The 19,662-nt window shown below is 38.8% G+C and overlaps 1 protein-coding gene across 1 annotated transcript; it reads left to right on the forward strand.

Annotated features, from left to right (window-relative positions):
* Positions 1-1,028: 1,028 nt before the first annotated feature.
* On the forward strand, positions 1,029-12,629 carry SNX20 (sorting nexin 20). The gene is made up of 4 exons (XM_087739591.1): positions 1,029-1,165; positions 3,248-3,425; positions 5,093-5,244; positions 7,805-12,629. The coding sequence occupies exons 2-4, from the start codon at positions 3,260-3,262 to the stop codon at positions 8,471-8,473; spliced, it is 987 nt and encodes a 328-aa protein (XP_087595717.1). The 5' UTR covers positions 1,029-1,165; positions 3,248-3,259; the 3' UTR covers positions 8,474-12,629.
* The last annotated feature ends 7,033 nt before the right edge of the window (positions 12,630-19,662 follow it).

Below are 19,662 nucleotides of genomic sequence, written 5' to 3' on the forward strand. Positions count from 1 at the left end.
TGGCAAAACTTCTACATTTAGACTGAGTCCAAGTTAAAGTTGGCATTGTTTTATGTTGCAAATAAAGCAGAAGAGAAGCATTGCCAGTTTATGGCCCTGGTTTTACATTATTTTAAATTGTTTGTTCTAAAGGAATGTGTGGGGCAGGATCCATGTGGTCCTTTGGATGTTTGCCTCCCACATTTGTGCCGCATTAAAATCGCTTGGTTTTCCAGTGAGTGAGCTTTGGCAATGGGGAAACTTGCATTACTAAAAAAAGATAGCATCCATATTATTTACCCCAGAAATAGCTATCCTGATGCTTTAAACCAAATTTCCACAGTGAAGTGAATTGCAAAAGGAAGCATCTGGGCCAACGGACATGTGGATTAATGCGTCATTCTTCTTCACTTTGTCCTCAGTTCAACAAAGAATTTAAGCACAGGATTAATTTTAGGCACACACATAAGCACATTTCAAGTTTAGCAGTCATGTCAGATATGATAATGCTCCTTTTTGAACTTTAATTAAGCAGATATTTGAAATTAATCATATGTTTAAGCACTGTGCGGAATCGGGATTTCTGTCAGAAGTGCAAGTTTACATAGAGTGAGGCTATTTATTGTGGTACCATCTGCATTTTCTTTTCTGAACTGGATGTTAAGTCTGTCTTTTAAAGATGTCCCAAGAGGCATATTTTTCCACATAAGTATGGTTACATATTTGGCTCTTTTTTCCTAATCTCTTTTGCAGTGTGTTTTTTTGGTTTCAGAAATCCATGCAGAGAAGTTTTCATTGATTTTGTAATTCTATTTACTGTTGAACTCTTTCCTCTGCCAGACTTTGTGTTTGCACGTGTAATCCTGACACTCGGGTTTGCAAACCTGCCCTTGCTGCTGGAGCTGCACTGCGGACAACAGGCCATGCCTCACCCGCAGGCAACACAAGGGCTGTTTGAGGCAGATAGGAAATTTCATGCGTAATCAGTCAGCGCTGAACCAGTGAGCCAATTGGACGAGGAAGTCTGATTTAATCAAGACTTCTTCCTTCCTTTTTATAAAACACAGGTTGTGTCTGTTAGAAGAAAACACAGACATTTCTGCGTTTTGAAAATGCGAAGCAGGCTTTTCATGACTTCGTACAGACTACACATGCACCACAATTAAAAGCTCTTCGCAGTTTCCAGGTAAGTATTCCGTGTGCTTCAGTTTCTGGTGTTACTTACAACTCAGTGAAGCAGTTGGAGTGGCATTTACCCTGAAACGGAACAGGATGAGTGTCTGCTCAAAGTGAAATTGTGTAATTCATTACAGGTTTTTTGTGTTGTTTTGGATTTTTTTTTTAATGTAAAAATAAATAGTAGCTTAGTTAAAAGCGCTTACAATGATTTTTAGCTGTGAAAACGAAACTGTTTATATGAAGTACAGATAGTTTTCAAGGCAGATATATTCAAGGCAGAAGACTTGTATATCATAATGTTCACCTCTGCATTCTTCTGTTTACAAGTGCGTTGTGTTTCTTTGGCAAATCATGTTTTAAAGTGGTATTTTTTGTATATCTACACACATATATATACATATTTTATGTATATAAAGTTATGCATATATATAAGGTTATATATCTTGCATATAAACACAATTTTTCTTATAAGGTTATACCAACTCACAACCAAGAAAAAAGTTGTCATTTAAATTTGTTCAGCCATTTTCAGATTCCTCATTTAATCTAGTATATTTGAGATTAACTTTACATTAAAAACAAATATTTGCAAGTTTATGCTCTTGGGATAAACTGTCATGATTTTCAAAAGACTGAGCAGTTAGACAATAAGTAGGTGGCTACTCTTCACATTCAAAAAGCAGATCTTAAGGAGGGCTAGAAGAACAGTGAGAACTTTCATGTCCTAGTCTGAAGTCCAAAAATAAAGGCTTCCACGATGTTTTTGTTAAGAAGGATGACAACGCGTATGTACTTGCTTGTCCAAGACAGGCAAAGGAAGGGTTTCTGTTAGAGGAAAGTGGTTTGCACTTCCCTTATTTCCAGTGGGGAAAGTAATTGCTTTTCTTTTTATAGCCTCACAGTTTGCCAGAAATCAATAGGTCTGCTGAAGGAGTTTCCTCACCTTTGTATCCAGCATTGCATAACTGTGTGGTAGACAAGTGGAGGCAAGATGATATGTGGAAACATCCCTGTCCTAAACCGTCTCATTACTTAATAACCGCTGCTTGGGCATTATTTTTACATTTGTAGCAGGAGACTTGGGGTTTTTTTAAGTAGGTTTTTATGTTATTTGATTTTCACCTGTTGGCTGAATTGTGAGCAACACTTCTCTCAGGCTAACTAACAGAACACAGCACCCTGCAAAGATGTTAGGATGCTCTTAGAACTTTTTCAACTGGTAGTATAACACAATGATGTAACAGGTAGTTTTTTTAAAAAATAAAATCCTGGGGAGACATTCATGCGGCAGAATGGCCAGTCTGATCCATGGAATAGGAATATATTATGTTAGGCATTTTATCAGTATGTGGTAAAATAGTAGTCCTAGCAGAACAGGCATACAGATCTACTACAAGCACAGTATGTAGGTTAAAAGGACAAGTAAAGGCAGAAGGCTTCTGTATAATAATTAGAAAACTCAGTTCTCCTTCCACCTAGCAATTGTCAGAGTCAGTTGTTTTGTTCTCAAAGTACAGAGACAAGTCTCTGGAGAGAACGTGAAACTGTGAAATATGACAAAAGTATACTATTTTAGATATCACCCTATTTTGTCCTACAGGTTGTGATTAAGAGCAGATGGCAAGTTTTTGGGTCTTGAGAACAGTAAATTCCAGCATTATAAGAGAGCCAGGCTGCTAGTTATACTGATTATCTCCAAGATTTTAGTTCATCTGAACTCATACTTGCAAGCTTGAGGGCAAAATACAAGGAGAAAAAATCTGCCTCCACTGAAGTTTATGACAAAATTCTTATAGATAAGAATGGAGGTCCCCACCTAATCTTATTCAACAAAACTTCTTATGGTTTTCATGTTTGATTTTACTCTGCCAAAAAGATATCCAAACACTTTCAGTGGCAATGGTAATAGGGATGATTCTCCACTTGTAGCTATCTAGATATTTCTATTTATTACTTTAGTTTTTATGAAACTACATTGCCCTCATACAAGTTCACAGAGAACAATGAGTAAGTCAATAAAAAAGATTACCAGGCTGGGTACTCTGAAGGCATGCTACTAAGGAATGTCATATTTTTTGTAATCTTTCAGTGATAGCTTGCAATGGACCAAGACTCACACTGCACAGCAGAAAGGGAGGTGTTGGAAGCTGTAAGCAGGATTACTACGTTTTCTACCCCAAGTCCAACTGATGAAGAACAAAATCAACCCAAAGCTGAAATTTCACGTCAAGTGAGAAAAGAAAACCCAGAAAAAGATGACCTGCAAGGTTGATGCTATCCTTTTATTTTATTTTTCATGTAGCTATTGATGCCATTAATCTTTTATATAAAAAACTTCGTTTTATTATTTGCAGCAGTAGTCCAGATTTACACTGCTATACTGCACTGAAGATAATCCTTGATTAAACTCAGAGTAATAATGTAGCAATAATGAAACAGATGCACATCCTGGTGTGTATACACACACACAGAGTTTTCCCTTTAAATCCCTTGTGCCTAGAAAGTATTCCAGATTTAATTTACACACCAGGGACCAAAGCAGTGATCATCAGATGGCCAGTCTCAGGAGTGCACTTTCTGTACATCACAAAATCTGAACTTCTTGGCAGTATCAGCAAGGACACCAAGAACTGGATAGAAGCTAATCTCAAGCAGTAGTTTCTCACATGCCTTATGAAGAGGCAGCATTGAACTTTTACTATGCCTAAGATTGCTGTCATCTGTTACTGAATAAATTCTTATATATAATCCAAAATATATATAATTTCATCAAGATTTTCAGCCTGCAAAGATGTCATAAACACCACGTCTCAGGAGATATATGCTTAGTAGAGATTGAGCCAAACCCCAAAGGCCTTGATAATTGAAACTGTATGGCCAAATGATTAAGAACATGTAAAAGTGGGGCGACTGAAAGAGTACTATGGTGCCTTTACAATTCTATTTCTGCATCAAGCTGTTATCTTCCCATTCATTTGTGGTCATTCACCTCCATTGTCAGAACGTTAGATATATTGCAGACTGACTTCAGCTGACTGCATCGACAGAGACATTATTGATAAGAAATTGGGACTGGTGTGCCCACTGAAATACAAACATTCCATTTCTTTTATCCACTTTGCTAGCCTGTATGCCACCTGATGAAAACTGTTGCCAGTAGATTTCAAAGACAGAGAAATCACCCTTTTGAAAAGCTACGTTGAATTCCCCTGTAAGCAAACTCTTCAACGAGCTGTCCTACATTTTTATATATGCATACATATATGTTTGTGTGTGTATGTGACTGTGGGGGGAGAGAGAGAGGAAGGGAGGGAGGTATATAAAAATATTTGTAGCCGAACGGTGGCATCAGTTCAGCTACAAAAGAAGAAGAGGATGTGAGAATTCCTCCTTCAGCTGAGCTGGTTATCCAAGTTTCTCCTTTAAGATTAGGATATTCATGTTTTCTCAGCTTTCACCTGTTACTGCACAAACCCAATATTTGAATAGGGTCAGTATTTGAATATATGTCTGAATTTGCAGCTGCATTGTACTATCTCCTCCTTTTAGCAACAAAGAAGCCTCGAGAAACATCTGATTCAGAAGACTTGAGTTGGCGTTTCTTAGGGCTACTTCTGGTATGGTGAAGCATACCCCCTGCTCAGACTGTGCCCAAGGTTACAATCTAGACATACAATACTTCTTGTCAGTATTTTTTCTGTAACTTTGTATTCTGCAGCCAATTTGGTGCCTTTCAAAATTTCAGGCCACAATAGGTTTCCTCAAAGTATCTGGACCTGTCTTTATTAGCAGTGAAATCACTTATTTTAACAGTCTTTAGGTCTTGCTGTTACAGCAACAGAAATTCTAGGCTCTCCTTTCACAATAAATGCATAAGAGTTTTCTTTCCAAATGCAAAAGTTCTAATCTGAAATACTAAATACATTGTTTTTAGATTCCAGTGCATCCCTAAGTCCCAACTCTTCGATGACCACTAAGGAGCTCCAGGAATACTGGAGGAATGAAAAGAGCCAGTGCAGACAAGTCAAGCTCCTTTTTGAAATTCCATCAACCAGAATTGTAGAGCACCACTTATCTAAATATGTGGTAAGCTAAGACATTAATAAGTAAGAAAATCATTAATTTTTATTCACTCTACAGGGGTCTGCACAGCACACAGCATGCCTCACTACATGAAAGCCTTACTGAGGGCCAAGTTTTGCAAGCCGTGATCATATCAAGTAGAACCTGTTCTCACATGGGCATAGCTGGTGGAATCTGCCCCTAAAAAAACCCTCTGACAGTCAGTTCACAAAATCTGCAGCAGTGGAAAAGTGATATCAAGTAAATAAGTAGCTTGAGTATCCTTAACACCCAGAGGCTTGTCAACATTAAGGAAATTCACACAAATATAAAAATATCAATATAGCTACACTTCCACTGAGCTAGCCTGCTGTAGCAGCTGCATTGCATTTGTATAACTTCCACATCAGAGATTTTTGTTAGCACAAATGCAAAATTCTTTGATGTTGACAGTCTAAGACATCCTCCAGCTAGATCACTTGGGATCATTCCCCTTTCCTACCTAGAGCTCCATTAGATGGCATATTTCTGTCATATTTTTAAGGTGAAACACGAGTATGAGGGACAGGAATAACAGAACGGGTTGGATTTTTGTATCTTTACTCACAGTACTGAGACTTGTTTTTTTTTTTTCTGATTCTGCTCCTGGCCTTCAGGAAGACTGATCTAGAGCCAGTCTCTTTCAGTACTCCTGTGAAATTCAGATAGGGATGTTTTCCTCATTTGCAACAACCACTGAGATCTGTAGATAAAAAATGCTAAGAATCATACCAGTGTCGCTGATACTGGGTGATGCAGCTCGGTAGAATTTGAAGCAGGTAAATGTTCTGGAGACTGTCCTAAGACCTTGTTGCGTGTTATACACACCTACTTAGATGCTGTCATTCTTGCATACACCCAATAGTATCCAGCTTGCTGAACAGTTAAAAATTATTTTAGTATAACTGTAGGAGAACAAGAGTATCATTCAGCATACGTGGAAGCAGTTAAACTTAGCCATGTTACACGCCTAGCCAAAAAGATTTACATTACAACAAAATTTAGCCAATTTGAATGATAGTCTAATTAAATGGTATTTCTTCCCTTTTTCATGAACATTCCACAAATAAAAAAAGAACAAGTACTTGTAAATTATTCACTTAGCTGCCCTTGATAAAATGATAGCTTAAAAAATTGCTCTTATGATTGTTTTGGATATGCGTCAGGCATATATACACTTTTCAGCAGGGAGCAGGACAAAGTATAGGAAAAATGTCACAGAGCTTACAAATGAAAAGAGATCAGAGAAGTCAGCTCAAATTTAGAAGCCTTTCAAGGAATGCCTGTAAAGATCATTTACGAAGATTAAAAGAGAGAATTTCTCTTTAAGGAAAAACAAGGAAGATAATCAGACAGACACTAGTGCTAGTACTGGTTTGCACCCTTCAACAGCAGCAAAGAAAACAACTGGCATGAGTAGAACTGCTCCAGTTCCCGTATAATTCAACGGGAACAGGGTGAAGTTGAATGTGAACATGATCATCATCCAAAAGCCAGCAAGGTCGACAGTCCGTGTCCTTAGCTGGTGTACAATGACACAGTAAAGCTGGCCTCAGTGGAGCTCCACTGGTTTACGCACATTAGGGATTTGGCCCTTCCTCAACATCATATGCTTGGATCAGGACCAGAAGAAAATCTATTTGTACAACACAAAACACACAATTTTATTTTGCAGTTATTTTTCTAATATCACATCTATTATAGTCATTTTGAGGCTGGTGAAGAGCTGAGGAAGACATACTCTTGAGTACTGTTAATGTGGGACAGCATTGCTGTTAGCTGTTAGTGAAGGATTTTGGATAGCAAACAGATTTTTACAGAAATGTCACATTTTTTTGCATTATTTATATGCCAAGTAAGTTTGAATAACAGGACAATGATTTAGAGGGGAAAAAAGGCTTTGGAGTTGCTCCATCTTATTTTTGCACACACCAAATATTACTGCCAAATACTCCCTCTTCTTTCACAGCATTAATAACACCCCCAAATCCCTAGAAATGTCTGATACAAACAACATTTCTGAGTATTACGACCAATGTAAAATAGATTACATTCAACATTAAGTCTGGGAAATCCATTCAGTTCACTGAAGATGATTGATTGCAGCAGCCATGGCTGTTATAAACAAAGTACAGCTACAGAAATGCTTTGTAAGTGATTTTACGTGCTTCAGTCTGCTGCTAGTTCACCATTCCCAGCACCCTGCAGGATGGGATCTGTTAGTGTATTGTTTATCTACAGCTTATTTGCACGCTAAGGCTAAGTCTGGTGACAAAAATCCAAAACAGCAGGAGGTGGGAATTATTAATTTGATGGCTGCATATTTCAAAGATCAGGCCTACACTGAGCATGCACCATAATCTCAGGAAGCAACTAATTTAGCAGCACTGCTATAAGCCATAGGAGTAGAAAGATTACACACATAAAATTGGTGCGGGAAGGTTTCGGCTGGTGGAATATACAAGCGCAATAACAGACAAAATCTGACTGCACTGGGGCTGGAATGGTCCTTCTCATGTTTATTTTTCTGTTTCATTGTGTTTAGATGTATAAAATCATCATTTTGCAAACAGGAAGTTTTGACAGCAACAAGTCTGTAATTGAACGGCGTTATTCAGATTTTGAGAAACTGCACAGAAATCTGCTGGAGGAGTTTAGTGAAGAAATGGAAGATGTGACCTTTCCCAAAAAAACTCTAACAGGGAACTTCACAGAAGAAATAATCAATGAGAGAAAATTAGCCTTCAAGGACTACCTGAGACTTCTATATTCTATGAAATATATCCGAAGATCAAAAAAATTTATCGACTTTTTAACAAGGCCAGAGCTTCAGGAAGCATATGGTTGCCTGCGGGGTGGCCAGTACACCAAAGCTTTGGAAATCCTTTTAGAAGTCATTGGTCTGCAGGAAAGGCTGACGAGAGGCAACCCTGTCTCAATTGTCCCTACTCTCTGTGCTATCGTTGTGTGCCACAAGGACCTGGACAACCTAGCAAGCGCCTTTGAATATGCAGAAAAAGCTCTATCACGCCTTCGTGCGCATACCAGCCACAGATATTACATTCCATTGCTGGAAACGATGATCCCTTTGGCATATGAACTTGGCAAGGATTTTCTGTCTTTGCAAGAAAAACTGGAAGAATGGAAGGCAAAAAAAGATCCCATACGGGTTTTTACCCTGAAAGAACTTGCAGTTCGGGAGTACGTACAATGAACACAAGAAAAAAGTTCATTAAAGAACAAAACTTTCAGGTCCTTTTCCCAAATACAAACTCTTGAAAGAGTAAGAACTGGAAATTACCTGTTTGGCTAACATAATTTTGTATTAATAGAAAAAAATTAAATATCTCTCATGTTCAAAAGGGACATTAACATTTATGTTGGAAAATATTATATTTACTCTACAGATATGAGAGCACCTAAACTTATTAAGATTTTTGGAAAGAAATTTGCAACAAAAAATCATTTATGATTTGCTTATTTTGAACACAGCCTATTTCGTGTGAGAAGCCAGAATAGGAAACTACAATTAATAAAGCACTTAAGGATCTCCAGAATCAGAGGCATTGCTTGCTCATGTGGAAACTACTTCCTTTCAAGAAGAGAAATATCTTCTCAGTTGATGCAATCTAAAAGATCCATCTTCAGACACTGAATGTAGTTTTTTACTCCTCCAGCTGAAGCCTGGTCAAACAACACCTGCCATTTCTGAGAATGATGGGACTGGTCCTGTTCCCACTGCAGTCAACTGCTTGGGTGGGAGGACCTGGGGGGAAGGTTTACAATCAACTTCGGTAGGAACAAAAAATACAAGCAATGGTCATTCCATCAGAGATGAGGGAATATGCTTCATTTCCCTTTTGTAGCTGATACAGTTTTATGACTTGCATTGAAGGCACATTCTTGTTTGGGGTGATCTTTAAGTACAGCTCTGACCAGGGTAGAAGATTCTTAACACGTGCACTATACACATAATGGAAAGGAACCACAGAAGGGTGCTGTTGAGGAGAACATCTGGCTAATATAATGCTAGCATTTAATTCTGATTATCAAGCTGTGAGACACATGGTTAACAGACAGTCTGTGTTAAGCATGTGCTTCCCTGTTGCCTTTCAGAGGTTTATGTAAATTGGGCATTGCCTTAGTTTTACAGCCTTGTACACCATGCAAATATCATCTGGGTGGAACTGCAATATTACAACTAATTATTTCAGGGATCCAACCCCTATATACAAATACTGAGCTTGTCTTGGACTTAACGCTCCTGTGAAAGCTTCATAAGAGCCCAAAAAGTCTCTATTTACCTGCTTCTATAATTTCCCTCAACTCTATTATCTCTCCCATACACTTATTTTAATAATCTGGTAAATTAATTCTTATAAATACTGTAATTAACATGTCATGCTAGCATGGGTCATTATTCTCTGCTGAACGTAGTCCACTAGTGTTTTCAGGCCTGTACCCCAGGTACAGATACTACATGCACCACAATGACACTGTCTATAAATTAGGAATAACTGTATTAACTTACCTCCCAGACACATAAAAGAATCAGCTAATTGAAAGTGCACTGAACCTGAAAAACATTGCTGTGCATTCTTATAAGAAGGATGGCTTGCAAAAAATACAGAATAATAGGAGTGTCTAGGGTGGAAAGTTAATATTTTAAGTAGCTATTAACAGCTAGGCATTAAACTCAAAATATGTGGATTATTTGTTGTTTGACAATTATTATTTTTTCTAGTTATACCAGAAGTAAGAGAATTAAGAGTGATTAAATAAGAGACTTAAGGACTAACCTTGCCACAGCATACCACATTGCAGGACAGTCAAAATGGATCAAAGGTAACACCTTCTTAGAGGACCGTGTCTGAATCAGTAACAAAGTAGCGAAGAAGAAAGCATGTCTGGGGTCTGCATCATGCCCAGGCAACTTGGAGTTAAGGCAGAAAGGAAGCATGGCCGTCACGCTGCTCTATCTCCACAGCAGTTTGTGGAGAAAGACCGAAAGAAGAGGGAAAAATAATTTCCTCCCTTTTGCTCCCTCCACTCATTGTGTGCAGTGTCCCAGGCACAACTGCCTTGGATTCTCCTCAGGTTCCTATGGGACTGTATGTGAGTAGCTAATTGTGTCCACAGACCCCCACCCTACAGCTGACTACAAGATTAGAGGGTCCCTAAGTACATGCTGCCTAGCACGGACAAGTACCAGGAAAGTGGCACATCAAAGAGGTCCTACTTAACCTTTACTTGTGGTAATGCTATAACTTTCCATCTCTGAAGGATTAACTGATCCAAAGCTAAGCAATTTTTGTTGGCATGGCAGTGCACATTAGGAATATGAGGAGGTGCTTATTTGGCTAAGAGAAAAATGTACATAATTCAGAAGGCACTAAAATAAACAGTGCCCCCCACCCCGTTTTGTTGGTATAAGCCGAATTTCATCCGAGAATGCTTTTCCATATAATGTACTAACAGAGTTTTGTCAGCATAATGGTTCTAGAATAGGTCACTTTGTCCCTACCCACCAGAAGGCAGAGGTCAGTCTCCTTGTATTATGGGGGAAAATGAACTAAATAAATACAGGAATGGTGTGAAGAAAGAACATTGTGTCTGTTGGATAATTCCCCAACACTGAACTTCTTTAATGGAGAGCCTTGTCAGTGGGGCATCTGTGGCAACCAGTCAGCCACAACATCTTCAGCGCTACCCAGGAAGAACATGTCATGTGCCTCACTCAAAGGGCTGATTTCAATTTCTGCTACATTGAGACTTTCAGTCAAGCCGCTTCATGTATGAATCCGCAGAGCCTACAGCATGTGTCATGAGAGGTGTTCATAAAATCAGTTTGTGATTTCATTACTATTAGAATACAACAAAATTAAAATCTCCCCCAACAATTCAGCCTCCCCCAAGCAAATCATGTATGTATTCCCTTCCTACAAATGCAGAGCCTGTGACCTTCAGATTTATTAATCTTTTCAGAGATGACATTGAAAATTTTTGGAAAGAGAAAGCTGGTACAGTGATGGCAATGAATGGGGACCCAGGGGGCCTGGATTTCACCTGGAGCTCTGCCACAGACTTGGTCTGAAGAAGTAACATAACCTCTGTGCCCCTATTTCCTCACCCAGTACTTCCCCAGTAAAGTTTCCTCATTCAGGTTTTCAGTACTCACTGACCAGAAAAGCTGTGAAACTTGACCAAATAAGTTAACTCCAACATTTAACTTAGAAATGTGCATTGGGATGGAGGCAATTTTGATTTATACAAGCCTATTTCTTGAGGATATCTTTAAATGGAAGAGAACTTAGAGGCAGTAAGTTGCCAAACCTGTGCGCTTATTGTTGATTGTGTAGTTTCTTACTAATGCAGTCTTATTTTAGAATCAGGCCTTACTTTCCTTACACACTAGTTACAAAATTATCTATTTGTTGCACTGGACAGCAGACCATTCTGGCTCATCAGCTCCATAGGCAATCGGCCAGTTCTGATTTCTTAGCTGTGTAGTCTCAGAGACTGGTTGGACCTGCCAAAAGAATTCTGCTTTCCTTTACTCACATTTCAAAAGTCAATTTCTGCATATTCCTTTTCACTTGATTTTTACAGCAAAGTGAGTATTCAGCAGTTACACGTTACTAAACTAAAAGGCAATAGCATTCCTGCTCCCATACTGACCCTACTATCTTCCACTTGGAATGACAGCCTGCAAGGACCAGGTTCCCTCTGCCTGTACATGTGACTTTATCTTCCACAGTTAAAAATGCGTAGCCAGGTAGGGCAGATTTCCTGCAGGGAGTCAGAGAAGATTAGGCTCTCCTGTTACCATTGCCTGGTGCAGGGATACTGTAGTGGCTGCAGAGCCCCCATTCATGAATTGAATGTGTCCTGACTTTTTCATAAGATGTGTAGAATCTAAATGGGTGCTCTCCACCTGCCACCACATCTTGTTTTTCCTCTGAATAATGTTTTGAGGATGGCTCAAAAAGGAAATAGCTACAATTTTCATCCACATCTACATGTCTTGCTTCTCTACTGCCCTTCCTTAACTCTTGTTAAGAAGTCATTGGAGAAACAACGACTAAAATCCTTGTGTACTCTCCCTGGGGTTTGCTTGCTGTCCCCAGAGTACACGTCCCACCTCTCCAGGTGCCAGGCCAGCAAAAGTGAATAGCACTGCACCAGTGAAGCTATTGTGGAAGAAGGAAACTCTGGCACTACCACATATGCAAGAACGGAACATAAATTAAGTTAGCAGGTGGTTCCTGCTTCCAGAGAGCCATTTCACTTCCACTCTTCATTGCTGTACAATATTTGAGTGATATAAGCCTGTTTTATAAATAAATCCATTTCATCCATTTCCTGTCTCCCAAAACAATGTGCGCTTTTTACAAAAAAATTCTTTGGTTTAATAAAATAAATGGAAATGAGCAGTTGCTGGCTTTTGTCCTGTTTGTATTATTAACATTCATCAGCCATTCTCTGTACCTGGAAGGCCGCTGGAGTCAACAGACAGAATGTCTGGAGACCCAAGCTCTGCTCTTGGCAACGTTACAAGCCCACTGAGTGACCTTGATCAAGTCTAATCAAATCTCAGATTTCTTTTGAATACCAATATCACTTTCCCCTCTTCTATAAAGCTATGTTTTACTTATATTTTATCAGTACATTCCACTGTATCATTTTCCTCATTTTACAGCTGAGGGAATTGTGGTACAAATAAGAGAAGTGATTATTCCCAAAGTCTAATACAGTGGTCTGGAGACCACACTTAACTGTCTGGAGAAATAGTTAAGCACAACTGGCATCACAGCTTTGCAAAACAGAGACACGTCAGAGTTGCATGTTCTTAAGTTCATCTTGCATGGACAACTGCAACACAGCTTAGTTTTTGCCTGATATCATACACCTGAGACAATTGCATGTGATGTCTATGGAAGAGAAAACAGTTGATTAAGTCTGACTAATTAATATATTTGAAGAACTAATAAGTGGTTGAATAGGGAAAATATTTTAATCACTACTTCATAAAAATAACAAAGCAGAAAGTCTTGCACAAGAAAATTTTAGAATATATAAAAAAATCTCCAGGCTTCAATATCATTTTCCACAAGAAGGAACAGAAAAATATTTTCAAATACATTTTTCCAGTTTTAAGCATTTCTTAGAACTCCTGTATTTCTTTCCACCACTCTTGTAGTCTAAACAAGAAGAATCACACAACCACTGCAGAGTACCATATCTGCTAGCAATCTGTTATTATCCACTTTTATCAACAACAGCACACAATGCATCAGAGCTTTTCAGTATGATCTTACTCTTCACATTGTCATTGACACCCCCAAAGTATACCTACAACAGATAACAATCCAAGTATAAATTCACATTTAATTTTTTTTTTCCAGAAAAAAAGGTCAAAAAAGAAAATATTGTCCAACCAACACCTGCCTAGTGTGTCTAACAAACCACAGGCTGCATACATACAAGCTAGAAGAAAATTTAAATAAAATCTAGGCAGATCATCTCCAAGAGTCCATGGAGAGTTGTATTACGATCTATTGAGCTTTGCCCCATTTCCATATCAATTATTATATCATTTGGGGCATTAAGTAGATAATACTGTTTACATAACTTTCTAAAATAACTAAAGAAGCCCATGAGGATGCCTAGTTACTTATGAAACATATGCAGACAAGACGCTCTCTGTGCAATGTAGCATCTTGTTTACAGGGAATCCTGTGATCTTTATCACATACTTGTTATTAACTCCTGTTATCTGCTGCATCACTGGAGGATAATATTTGCTTTCCTGAATCTTAATAAGGCTAAATACATTTATTGAATTCAACAGATTTGTACAAGCAGCATGGGAGTCGAGTTCAGGACACAAGATGAAATCTAGGTTTTGTGGCTCAGACAGCAGCTGAGCAAATCAAATCAAGAATGTTTATTTTCTGATTAGATCAAAGGCAGGAGCAAGATGTGTTGAAAAACTAAACGCAGTTGTAATGGTGTAAAATACTGAATGTCAGTTCCCATCTGGATGAGGTAAGAACCCCAAAGAACCAACCTATTTACAGTAAGATCACATTACAACATATGTTCATCACACCGTGTCAGTATATATTTGCTCCATATACAGATACACAAGACACTAATTTTCATGTCGGACCAGTGAGAGTTGAGAGTAACTACAGTGAAATAATTTAAGTTATAATGTAATTGAGAGCAGAATAAGGTCTACTGTCTATATAGACACGTGCACAATCTCTATACACGATGGATGGGTGGATGGACAGATGGATTGATGCGTGGATAGAGCAAACAAATTTGAATGTTTTGATGCTTAATAAATGTTTGCCAAGGGTTTTAAGACAGTCGGATCAAAGCTACTTTTACAAGTACCACATGGTTATATATACATATACATAGTTTTAAACATACTACCTTCTTTTGTTAGAAATAGGAGTACATTTGTAAGTCTGCAATTATTCAGGCAAGAAAAATACTGAAGAGAAATAGACTGGATGGAGTTTCATATGCTAATCTCTCTAAACTAGTGTAATTTAAATATTGTTTCATTCCAGACAGCGCTAGAGTAGACTCTAGCTGTGATAACCGAAAGGAAATCTTAAAGAATTTTACTGAAAATACAGAATTTAAATGATAATGTTTTTCTTCGTTATTAGCATTTCTAAAAGATTTGCCGCCACCCTGACAACTGGCTGCAGTGCCACTAGATGGAGCTGCAGCATTTGCAGGAGCTCAGGACCTCTGTAAGCTGAAGTGACTAGAAATAAACTTTTTTTTTTTAACAAAAAGGATTTAATGACTTGAATTTTTTTTTTTTAAATCTACTCTAAAATCTAACATTCAAATTTTAATATGATTACACTAAAAATATATACATCAATTTCATTGCGAGTTCAGACTGTAAAGCCTAGCTTTCTAGCTGTCCTTCAGGACAATTTAACATACCCCTTTATCAGCCAGCTCTATGAGCTAGCTAGAAAGCTGAAAGAGAAAATGTTCTTGCAGGCTTTTAGACCTGGTGAGTTCAAAGCCAGAGTCACTGCAGTATCTCAGTTCCTACAGTTCCTTTCCCTTCTGATCAAAAGGAACCAAGTAAAACTCACAACTCTTAAAAGAACTATCAAATAATGGGGGGAGGGAAGTAAAAATAAATGGACCCATAATGCCTTCTGAACAGTGACGGGGAAAGTTTATTGACTCCATTTTAGATAGCCGCACTCCCAAGTGTGAAAATGAGAGCTGATCCTGTTTTCAGTCCAACTACTATAAAATATTTTAAAGCTCAATTAATTTAATTATATAAAGGCCTAAATACACCCCAAACACTATACGTATACACATTTCGTGTTGAGCTTTGTCCCCTTGTTGATAACACAGAAGGGGAAGACACGATGACTAAACCTGGACTGCAGTTGCCAGTCATCTCCTTCATCTGTGCTTTAAGTAACAAAACACAGAAATATTTTTGGAAGCAGCCCCTGAAAAACACAGCAGATTTGGCTAGCATAGGCCTACAGTTCCCTGAGTTATGCTAGTGATTTTTATCAAGTTCCTGGGATGGCCTGGATTTGGAGACTGGCTTCTCCCCGCAATGAGTGCCAGCTGCAGACCAGAGTTTGAAAGATGCCTCCCCCTGCATCAAGAATTTTTTTTTTCCGAAAAGGTTTCTGCAGAGGCTGCCAGCTTTCAAAAGTGCTTAGGAAACAGCATGAGGGAACTGGGCAGTCCAGCAGCAGCAAAAAGCAGGAAGACTATGCTGAAGTCTTTGAAAGAATACTCTCAGGAGGTGAAATCTTTGAAGGGGGTCTCCCTCCTTCCTATTCAGTTTCTTCCAGAAATCCTGGAAGGAAAAGAAAAAAAAAGAGATATAAAAAGAAAGGAAAGAGAGAGAGACAATCTCAGAAGACAAGACATGGATTTGGTTGTTTCTGTCACTGCACCTCACCTCCAGGAACAGCAGCTTAAATGTGTGCTGAGTTAGCAGGGGGGCACTTCCATGGACTCAGCAACAATATACAGTGCTTTTATAGTGCTTCACATGTTCAGAACATTTTATAAATACCGGGCCAGATTAATCCAGCCTTTAAATCTGCATAAAAATCTGGTGCCCTTGAGATTATGAAGTCTGCCATGAAGCTAAATTGTGACAATCAAAAAAAAGGAGACTCAAAAGAAGCACAGCCAGAAAGAAAAGTTTGTTATTTGGGAATCATAAAGAGTAAAAAGAAATGTGGGAAAAAGCAAACAAATGGCTGGTCAGTTGCATAACAGATGGCTGCAGTTTTAGGGCTGATGTTGGGAAACTTTGGGAAAGGAAGGGCATAAGTTTCCATTCATTTCATGTCCTCTGGAGAACAAAGAGTCATGCAGATTTTTTTAAGGTAAAACCAGTAACTCAGAGAGACTGATAGGAAGAACTGGGTTTTATTTATGCATTTATATTTTTCTTATCCTGAGGAGACAGCAGTAAGGATAATTGGTTGCCAGTAAACACGAACAATGGTATAAATTACATAGTCTTCACAACCAGCAGTAAACCCAACTAACTTGCTTCTTGATTATTATGCTCCATGTTCATCTAACTGGTCCACATAGCAACTGTAAGAGGCTTGATTTGTACTGCATCAGTAAATGTATTTAAAATTATGATTTGTCCTGCTGTGCAGTAGCTTAATGATAACTGACTTAATTTGCCATATAAATCTCTTGTATAGGAAAGGAATTCACTTCCCTTTGGGCAGGCAGAGCACTCTGAAACAGCCTTTGTCTGCTGCTGCCACCCCAAAACCCTTCAATACCTAAGGTAAGAGGCAGAGCATGAAGGCAGTGGGAGGGAGACACTTTGTCTGATCTCAGTATGTTTTCCCTGTTTCTGCCACACTGTAGCTTGCCGCTGATGTTCACAGTAGAGAGGATGAGGGAGCAGTAAACACAGTAACCAAACAAGTGGAATGCAGAGACAAAGAACAATTACACAGCTAATCGCAGTCAGAGGAAGCACGTGGCAGAGCTGGGCAGATTATTTGTGTGTCAGTCCAGAGGTTCAGTCTTTCCACTGGATGTATTTATAGCTACTATTTTGCATCTGTTTCACAACATCACCATGTGGCTCCACAGACCTCTCTGCTCCTTCCTCCTGTCCCATCCTCTCTGCCTCAGACACTGCAATTACATTTGGAGCAAAATAGATCAATTTGCTAGCTATGGAAAGGTCTCTAAATCAGAAACAGCGTACTCGAGAGACCATCTCTCACCTCACTGTTGCCACATTTGACAATTGATTCACCACAGCGTAAAGGATTGGCTGCGGCAGGACAAGGTCCAAGGGTGCCCTTAACTTCTTAATTGACCTATACTGTTGGTCTTTCCTCATGCCCAGGTGAGACTTATTCACTGAACACTGTAGCCTCAATGTACACATTCTCCACATTTTGGTAAAGTTCCTAATTTCACAAAAGCACATATAGCCTTAGAGATCTAAAAAGCTCAGCCTAAGACGAAGTTTTCAGACGTGCATGCTTCCCGTCTTTCCTGCCATACTGCAGTACAGCTCAGCTATGCGCATAGTGAGTTTTCAGCTACAGTCTGGAGCCATGAAGTGTTAGAAGGCACATCTCCACAGAAAACGCAACTTACTTGCTTAATTTATTAGCTATGGTTACAAGATCTTATGTCTCCTTGTACAGCCGTATTTAAAAATCTGACTTTTCTCTAAAGTTCTTTTTTCATTGTTCTTTGTAACAAATGCCAGATTTCAAATATTGTCTTTCCTAACCATGTGGCTATAAAATTTCTCTTCCTTTTGTTCACTGCCACTTAAGGCTTTCCTGCCTGTTGCAGATGAGCCTCAAGCATCTGCACTGGTCACACAGTTGCCATGATTTGAGGTTGCCACATCACAATATACTGATGCCCTTTGTCTCACTGCTCTGGAAACAGCAGGGACAAGCCATGGAGGTGGACTTCCACCAGCCTGACTACCACCTTTGGTGCAGACAGAGCTGTTAACAAACATGCATGACCATTATTAAGAGCACTGAACTATGATCAGTTCTCTTCTTGCTAGTTCATACCATCATCAACTGTCTCAGGCAGCAATCTCTTTTAATTTTCTCAGCAGGTTTGATGCATCTTCAGGCCCTACAGCTCTCTTCCATGAAGGAACAATGTTGGTGATCAAACTACTGACTTAAATAAATATTTTATTTATTTAAAAGAAAAGGATCAAAAGAAAGTCTTACAACAATCAAATAGATCATGTGTTAGTCTGATTTTCATTAAGATCTCTAAGTCTAGGAAAAGATCTAACTCTTAGCCTCCTTCCTCAGCATGTCACCCTGTGTCAGCCTGTCCATCCTGACAGCTTCTGGCAACAATCTTCTTTTTTTAATCCTGAGAAACCAGCTGTAGTTTGCTTTATCTCCAAGCCCCTTGCTCTGGCAAAAAGATTTGTATCATTTTGGATCCATGACTCACGTCCCTCAAAGCTATTTGTTTATTCCTCCCACTGTCTTCCTCTTGGATGACTGAGGCCATGTATCACAAAGAGTTGTGTGGCTTTCCTTTTCTTATCAGAAGCAGCAAATGTTAGAACAACATGTACGTAAAGGGAGATCTGATAACCCACCTATGTATTGCTTCATGTGCCACCTCCAGGTCCTTTACAGCATTCATGCAATTCATTCTAGTCAGTATTGTTAAAGCAGTGCATTGCACTCACTTGGAGAATCACACTCCAAGCCTGTTATAAAGCAATATATTGAATTAGTTCCTCCTCTGTTACTCTGGTGTAACAGAGAAGAACCTGCCCCTCTGCCTGTTTTAACTTTGAACTGAGTGCATACATTTCTACCTTCTCTTTACCAGTTGGTTTTTTTTGTTGTTGTTGTTGGGTTTTTTGTTTTTTTTAAAGGAATCTTTCAGGAATTTGTATGTAGTTCAGAGCTAATTTTAGCCTGATCAGAAAGTGCTCTGGGGATGCTTGCATAAAAGGTGCTATAGAAATGTACTACATTGCATCATATCCAAATCAAATTCAACATAGTTAAAAATTAGCTATGGTAGTAAAAAACGCTGCAGGAATAAGGCTGGCACAGAATTTATGCTGGAAGAAAATGCCTAAATAATTGTGGTCTCTGTATTTTCACAGGTTAAGACAAGGGCCTTCAAGGGCAATTCGAATCTGATGCTTTGAGATATGAGCTGAGCACATGCAGAAATCAAGACAGGATTTATAAGCAGTGAATAACCAAGCTGCAGCCGTACAGAAAAGCACTAGTGGATCCAGACTACATAATGCTCAATAGCTATGGGTGAGAGGGTATATTTGCTTCTCTTTTCTCCCTGTCCTGTTGGTAATAATGCAAGGCA

This window comes from Nipponia nippon, unplaced genomic scaffold (assembly GCF_047370975.1).
Source record: "Nipponia nippon isolate SJK-2023a ecotype South Korea unplaced genomic scaffold, ASM4737097v1 scaffold_7, whole genome shotgun sequence".
In the NCBI taxonomy this organism is placed as follows: Eukaryota; Metazoa; Chordata; class Aves; order Pelecaniformes; family Threskiornithidae; genus Nipponia; species Nipponia nippon.